The sequence below is a fragment of the Rhea pennata genome, chromosome 31, assembly GCF_028389875.1.
Source record: "Rhea pennata isolate bPtePen1 chromosome 31, bPtePen1.pri, whole genome shotgun sequence".
Taxonomy (NCBI): domain Eukaryota; kingdom Metazoa; phylum Chordata; class Aves; order Rheiformes; family Rheidae; genus Rhea; species Rhea pennata.
This window is the reverse complement of record NC_084693.1, coordinates 1,832,019-1,839,162: the sequence shown is the minus strand read 5'-3', so window position 1 is coordinate 1,839,162 and position 7,144 is coordinate 1,832,019. Positions and strand designations below refer to the sequence as shown.

The 7,144-nt window shown below is 71.3% G+C and overlaps 1 protein-coding gene across 1 annotated transcript; it reads right to left on the bottom strand.

Annotated features, from left to right (window-relative positions):
• Nucleotides 1–1,462: 1,462 nt before the first annotated feature.
• On the bottom strand, nt 1,463–6,554 carry ANKRD35 (ankyrin repeat domain 35). Its single transcript, XM_062597614.1, has 14 exons — nt 6,516–6,554; nt 6,144–6,274; nt 5,947–6,035; nt 5,773–5,837; nt 5,388–5,445; nt 5,204–5,274; nt 5,026–5,132; nt 4,579–4,751; nt 4,271–4,308; nt 2,817–4,178; nt 2,655–2,771; nt 1,763–1,852; nt 1,623–1,688; nt 1,463–1,525 (listed from the first exon to the last, which is right to left on the bottom strand). The coding sequence occupies exons 1-14, from the start codon at nt 6,552–6,554 to the stop codon at nt 1,463–1,465; spliced, it is 2,469 nt and encodes an 822-aa protein (XP_062453598.1).
• Nucleotides 6,555–7,144: the final 590 nt, after the last annotated feature.

Here is a 7,144-nt window from a genome sequence, read left to right as displayed (position 1 = left end):
CTAGTCCCATCCTGGGCCAGGGTAGCTGGTAGCACTAACTAGTCCCATCTGAGGCTGACCAACCATGCTGACTAGTCCCATCCTGGGCCAGGGTAGCTGGTAGCACTAACTAGTCCCATCTGAGGCTGACCAACCATGCTGACTAGTCCCGTCCTGGGCCAGGGTAGCTGGAAGCACTGACTAGTCCCATCTGAGGCTGACCAACCATGCTGACTAGTCCTGTCCTGGGCCAGGGTAGCTGGTAGCACTAACTAGTCCCATCTGAGGCTGACCAACCATGCTGACTAGTCCTGTCCTGGGCCAGGGTAGCTGGTAGCACTAACTAGTCCCATCTGAGGCTGACCAGCCACGCTGACTAGTCCCATCCTGGGCCAGGGTAGCTGGTAGCACTGACTAGTCCCATCCGAGGCTGATCAACCACGCTGACTAGTCCCATCCTGGGCCAGGGTAGCTGGCAGCGCTGACTAGTCCCATCTTGGGGCAGGGTAACTGGTGGCACTAACTAGTCCTGTCCTGGGCCAGGGTAACTGGAAGCACTGACTAGTCCCATCCGAGGCTGACCAACCACACTGACTAGTCCTGTCCTGGGCCAGGGTAGGTGGCAGCGCTGACTAGTCCCATCTTGGGGCAGGATAACTGGTGGCACTAACTAGTCCTGTCCTGAGCCAGGGTAACTGGCAGCACTGACTAGTCCCATCCGAGGCTGATCAACCACACTGACTAGTCCTGTCCTGGGCCAGGGTAACCGGCAGCACTGACTAGTCCCATCTTGGGGCAGGGTAACTGGTGGCCCTAACTAGTCCTGTCCTGGGCCAGAGTAACTGGCAGCACTGACTAGTCCCATCCGAGGCTGATCAACCACACTGACTAGTCCTGTCCTGGGCCAGGGTAACCGGCAGCACTGACTAGTCCCATCTTGGGGCAGGGTAACTGGTGGCCCTAACTAGTCCTGTCCTGGGCCAGAGTAACTGGCAGCACTGACTAGTCCCATCCGAGGCTGATCAACCACACTGACTAGTCCTGTCCTGGGCCAGGGTAGCCGGCAGCACTGACTAGTCCCATCTTGGGGCAGGGTAACTAGTGGCCCTAACTAGTCCTGTCCTGGGCCAGGGTAACTGGCAGCACTGACTAGTCCCGTCCTGGGCCAGGGTAGCTGGTAGCGCTGACTAGTCCTGTCCTGGGCCAGGGTAACCGGCAGCACTGACTAGTCCTGACCTGGACCAGGGTGACCGGTGTCACTGGCTAGTCCCATCCGAGGGTGACCGGCCATGCTGACTAGTCCCGTCCTGGGCCAGGGTAGCCGGCAGCACTGACTAGTCCTGTCTGGCGACGGAGCAGCGCTGCTAACTAGTCCGGGCCGCGGTGCCGCCGCCAGCCCCGCTCCCGCTCCCGCTCCCGGGAAGGCAGCACGCGGAGGTGGGCGGCTCGTGCCGGCTTCCCGTTTAATGGCTCCGCGGGCGCGTCAGGCCTCCCCGGCGCGCGGGATCCGCAGCAGCGCAGCGTGCACGGCCGCGTCCATGGAGCCCTGCGGCGGCAGAGCTCAGCCCAGGTGTGCCGGAAATCCGGAACGCTCGCGCGGCATTCCAGCCGAAAACCGGCGTGCCGACGTCTCCGGCTCCTACCTGGGCGGCGTCGAGCAAGTGTCTCCTGTAGACGGCCACCACGTCCTGGTGGTTCTTCTGCTGGACCTGGCGGGAGAAGAGGAGGAGGGCAGCGGAGCCGGGGCGGTGCCGGCGGGCGATGCCCGGTGCCGGGGTCCCACCTCCAGCCGGAGCTGCAGCCGGGCGCTCTCGCTGCGGACCGCCAGCACCTCCGCCGAGAGCTTCTCCGTCTCCGCCAGCAGCTTCTTGATCTGGCGTTGGGCAGCGGGGAGCAAAGTCGGGAGCCGGCGGGGGAAAACGGGACGAGCTCCCGGCCCGCCTCTGTCCCCGGGGGTTGTCCCAACCCTCCCACCGCCCCCCAAAGTTGGCTGAGAAATGGGCACTTTGGGGATTGTTTTGTACAGTACGAAATTCTCGGTGCTGCTGGGAGTCGGGTGTTTCTGTGGATTGGGTTGGTTTTGTCAGGAGTGGACAGCGATGGGAAGGGGACAGTGATGGGAAGGGGGACGATGATGGGAAGAAGATGGTGATGGGAAGAAGATGGTGATGGGAAGGGGTTGATGATGGGAAGAAGACGGCAATGGGATGGGGATGCTGATGGGAAGAAGATAGCAATGGGATTGGGATGGGGATGGTGATGGTGATGGGAAGGGGATGATGATGGGAAGGAGATGGCAATGGGAAGGGTATGATGATGGGAAGAGGGTGGTGATGGGAAGAGGGTGGTGATGGGAAGGAGACGACAATGGGATGGGGATGATGATGGGAAGAGGATGGTGATGGGAAGGAGACGACGATGGGAAGGGGATGATGATGGGAAGAGGATGGTGATGGGAAGGGGGATGGTGATGGGAAGGAGACGACGATGGGAAGGGGATGATGATGGGAAGAGGATGGTGATGGGAAGGGGGACGGTGATGGGAAGGAGACGACGATGGGAAGGGGATGATGATGGGAAGAGGATGGTGATGGGAAGGGCGCGGCGATGGGAAGGGGCCGCCTGTCCCCGTCGGCCCCGTGCGTGGGCCCGCCTGGCCGGCCCCCACCGCTCACCTTCCCCTCCTTGTCCCGGCAGGCCCTGGCCAGCTCGCCCGCCTGGGCGCTGAGCTTCTCCACGCTCGTCTGCAGCCCCCGCACCGCGGCCCGCAGCGCCCGCGCCTCCCGCTCCCGCTCGGCCGCCCGCGCCGCCAGCTCCTCCTTCGCCCTCCTCTCGGCGGCCGCGGCCTCGGCCCAGCGCGCGGCCTCGGCGCTGGCCACCGCCAGCTCCCGCCGCAGCGCCCGGGCGCCGTCGGGGCTGCCGGGGGCCGTCTCCCGGCGGGAACGCGCTGCCGCCTCCCCGGCGTCCCGGCGGCCTCCTTCACCCGGTGGCCGTGGGGCGTCCCCGGGCGCCTCGTCTTCGCCCTCCATCTGCGACACGAGTTGCGAGGCCTCGCGCTGCATCCTCGCCAGCCCGTCCAGCTTGCGGTGCAGCTCCTGGAGGACGCAGCCGCCGGCGCCGCCGGGCTTTTCCCGCGCCTGGGCGCCCGGGCCGTCCCGCAACGCCGCCACCCGCCGTCTGAGCCGCGCCGCCTCGTCCCGCTCCCGCAGCCCGCGCAGCTCTTCCCGCAGCCGCTCGCGCTCCCGGCCCAGCCGGGCCAGCTCGCGCAGGAGCTTCCCGTTGCTCTCCTTGAGCCCCAGCGCCTCCTCCTCCGGCTTGGAGCTCCTCGCCCGCCGCCGCTCTTCGGCCTCGCTCTCTGTCGCGCCCACTCGGCTCCGGCTGTTTTCCGGGCGGCCCAGATTCACCTCCTCCGGCGTGGCCATGCCGCTCTCTCGGGAAGGCGCTGCCCCGCGGAACGGCCCCCCGGGCTGCTCCCGGCTCAGCGGGGCCCTGAGGGTCTCCAGGAGGGGCCGGCACCTCCGCAGCAGCTCGGCGCTGCTCTCGTCGGCGCGGCTCAGCGCCTGCTCCAGCCCCAGCGCCAGCTTCTCCCAGGCCGCCCGGCTTTTCCGGACGGCGTCGGCCGACACCGCCTCGCCTCGCGGCTCGCGCCCCAGGGCCTCCTCCGCCTCCTTCCTCAGCGCCGCGCTGCGGGCGAAGGCGCCGAGCTTCTCCTCCCGCAGCCTGGCGCAGGCGTCCCGCAGCCTGGCGAGGAACGGCGCCAGCAGCGCCCGGAGCCGCCGCTCATCCCCCTCGGAGGCGGCGAGCGGGGCTTCCAGGTGGCCCTCGAGCTCCCGCAGCCTCCCGCGGGCGGCCTCCGGCTCATCCCGCTGCTCCTCCTCCTCCTCCTCCCTGCCCCTCGGCTCCTGCACGTGCTCAGCCGGGAGGATCAGGCATCGCCCGTCCCGGCTCGGCTCTGCCCTGGCATCGCTCTCCGTGCCGGGCAGCAGCTGCTCCCGCTCCCGGATACCGCGTGCCGCTGGCTGGCGGCCGCCCAAGAGCTGCTCGCGCTCCTGCGTCTTCGTCGCCAGCTGCTGCTCCGGCTGCAGGACGTCGGCCCGCTCGTCCTCGCGGCGGCACCGCCGCTCCTCCACGCCACGGTCTTCCTCCTCCTCCTCCTCCTCCTCCTCGCTGCTGTCGGTGCCGTCGCAAGCCGGGGCCGCCTGGGACACGCGGGAACGAGCCGCGGCGGGTGGCACGCGGAGGCCGCGGGCGCGTGGCTGGGGAGGGGGGGGGACGCGGCCGCCGGTTTTACCTGCGTCTCGGGGCTCCCGGGACGAGCAGCTCCGTTCCCTGCCGGGAGGAAAGCGGCAGCTTCGGCTCTGCTCGTGTGCCTGCTCCGCGGAGCGGCGGCCGTGCAGCCGGGCTCCCCGCAGCGCGGTCCCGCAAAGGAGAGCCAAAAGCGGCCGCGGGACAAGCTAAGGCAGCAGGCGCCCCCCCAGAAAGGGCCATTTTCCCCTTTTCCGGTAAAATAAGCAACCGATGTCCTGGCTGAGCACCCAGGAGCGCGGAGGAGGGCGTTGGCGGGGTGGGTCCGGGCCCCGGGCCGTGCCGTCCGCTCACCTCGGCGCGGCGCGGCGCGCAGGAGCCGCCGGAGCGAGCGGCTCGGCGCCTGCCCGGCGTAGTGGCGGGCGTCGCGGCCGGCGCGGTCCCGGGACGCCACGGCCGCCCCGTGGCTCAGCAGCAGCTCGGCCGCCTCCACGCTGCAGTTCTCGCGGGCCAGGATCAGCGCCGACCTGCCGGGAGCGGTGGCGCGGTGGCACGGGTCCTAACGGCGCGTCCTTCCGTGCCAACCCCACGTGGCCGCTTTTCCCTGCCTGGCCCCTCTCCGTGGGGACCAAGAAGGTGGTGGTGGCATCTCAAGGGCTTCGGGGACCCTTGGGGACAGCGGCAGAGCTGCTCTTTGCAAGGGCCAGCGGCTCAATGCACGGCTGGGAGAGCCCGAGCCACGTCACCGCCCCGTAACCCCCAAACCGCCCCCGAGCCCCCGTCTCCGGGACCCCCGCTCACTTCATGTCCTTGTCGGCGAGGTTGGGGTCGGCCCCTCTCTGCAGGAGCTGGGCGCAGACGGCGGCGTGGTTGCCCCGCGCGGTGATCATCAGGGGCGTCTGCCCGTTCTGGGGGGCGGCCGTCAGCCCCGCGCGCCCCGCGCCAGCCCCACGCCGCCCGCCCGCCGGCCCCCACTCACGCCGTCGGCCGCGTCCAGCGGGGCCCCGCGGGCGCAGAGCAGCAGCGCGCTGGAGGCGCAGCCGGAGGAGGCTGCGGGGGCCCGAGCGTCAGCGCCGGCGGCGCTCGGGCACGGCCGCCGCGGGCCGGACCCCCTCCTCAGGCCCGCGTCCCGTCCCGTCCCGTCCCTCCGCGCCGGCGCTCACCGGCCCGGTGCAGCGGGGTCCGGCTCTGCCCGTCCACGTGGCCCTCGCTGGCACCGTGCTGCGGGACGGGAGCGGGCGGGGGGCGCCGGCCCCCTCCTCCAGCTGGCGGGAGGACCCAGGCGTCCGGGCCCTCCCGAGCCCCTTCTCCCGCAGCAGCCCTGTCGCTGTCCCCAACCCGGTCCCCATCACCACCCTCCCGTCCTGCCTCCATCGCTGCCTCCGGCCCTGTGCTCTTCCCTGTCTCCATCACTGTCTCATCCCCTTCCCTGTCCCTGCCCCTGTTCCCATCCCCTTCCCCGCTCCCAACCTCATCCCCATCCCATCCCTGTCCCCATTTTTTTCCATGTCCCCATCCCCGTCCCGGGGCCCCCGGCGGGGACGGCACCTGCAGCAGGACCTCGACGCACCGGGGCTGGCGGGCGGCGGCGGCCAGGTGCAGAGCGCTGCTGCCTGCGGGAGAGCAGCGTCACCGTGCCGGGGCCACCCCACCGCGCCGGGGACGCCCCACCGTGCCGGGGCCGCCCCACTGCGCCGGGGACATCCCCCCCCCGCCGCGTACCCTCGCCGTCCTCCGCCTCCGCGGGGGCCCCGCGGGCCAGCAGCAGCCTCAGGCACTCGGGGAGCCCCTTCGAGGCGGCCAGGTGAAACCTGCCGGGCGAGAGCGGCTGGCACCCGGGCGCTGCCGGGCGCGGGGCGCCCCGCTCCGCGGCTCCGCGCCCCGGCCCCCCGCCGCCGCCGCCGCCGGGGCTCACGTACGCCGAGCGGCCCGCGGCGTCGCGCTTGGCGGGGCGCGCCGCTCCGCGGGCGGCCAGGGCGGCCACGCGGCCCGCGTCGCCCTTCTCCACCGCCTCCAAAAGCTTCTGGTCCCGCTCGCTCCAGCTCTCCGCCTGCGGACCGCACGCTCAGGGGAAACCGAGGCACCGGGGCCCCACGCGGCCACCGCTGCTCCAAGCCCCCGCGACGGGCCGTGCCTCAGTTTCCCTCGGTGCACCATGGCCGAGGCCGCAGCGCTGCTGCTTTGCTGGGCACCTGCATCCCTGTGCGAGGAATTTTTTCCGGGGCTGGCGAAGCCTGGGGACCCCCCACCCACCCCGCAGTGCTGGGGAGAGGAGTCTGGCCGGGGCTCACCGCCACCCGCGAGCTGGAGTGTGGGAACATCTTCTTCATGCCGGTGGCTCCCCCGTGCCCCGGGCGCTTCCCGTGGCGGAAAAAACCTACCCGGGTGGGTGCCGGGGTGCGGAGGGCTGGGGCAGCGTCCTGCGGGTGCCGGGCACGGCGGCAGCAGCGCTGGATGCGGGTGGCGCCGTGTGCAGGTGGTGCCGGGTGCTCAGCGCCGCCCCACGCAGCTGCCTCCGGCACGCACCCAAGCCCGGGCTTGTCCCGGGTGCTGGGAAAGGAGAGCCGGGCCCCGGCCTCCGGCACCCGCGGGGGACGGCGTCGGGCATCGCACCGCGGGGAAAAGCCCGAGCAGCCAAACTTGGCCCCGGGAGCCGCCTCGACCAGCCCGGAGCGGAGAGGGGCGAGCGCCGAGCTGCGCTGGCTCGTGGAGGGGCCCATCACCCCGGCGTCGGGCCCCGTGCAGCCCCTCTCCAGGAGCTCCCCCGCCGCAGCTGGGCTTCGTCCTCAGCCCAGCCGGATCATCCGTGCAGCGCGCTGGCGGCTGAGAGCGGGCGCGCTCGGCTCGCCCCCGGCACCGTCGCCCCGGCACGGCGCGCGCGGGCGAGACGCCCCGGCCCCCGCCGCAGCCCACGAGCACA

What these genes read in the sequence shown, in the direction of transcription:
- ANKRD35 (XM_062597614.1), bottom strand. Translation starts at nt 6,554, where the DNA reads ATGAAGAAGATGTTCCCACACTCCAGCTCGCGGGTGGCG. An exon ending in GACCCCGCTGCACCGGGCCG is followed by an intron (nt 5,275 to 5,387) that starts GTGAGCGCCGGC and finishes GGGCCCCCGCAG; the next exon opens with CCTCCTCCGGCTGCGCCTCC. An exon ending in GCTGGGCCGAGGCCGCGGCC is followed by an intron (nt 2,772 to 2,816) that starts GCCGAGAGGAGG and finishes CGGGCGGCCGAG; the next exon opens with CGGGAGCGGGAGGCGCGGGC.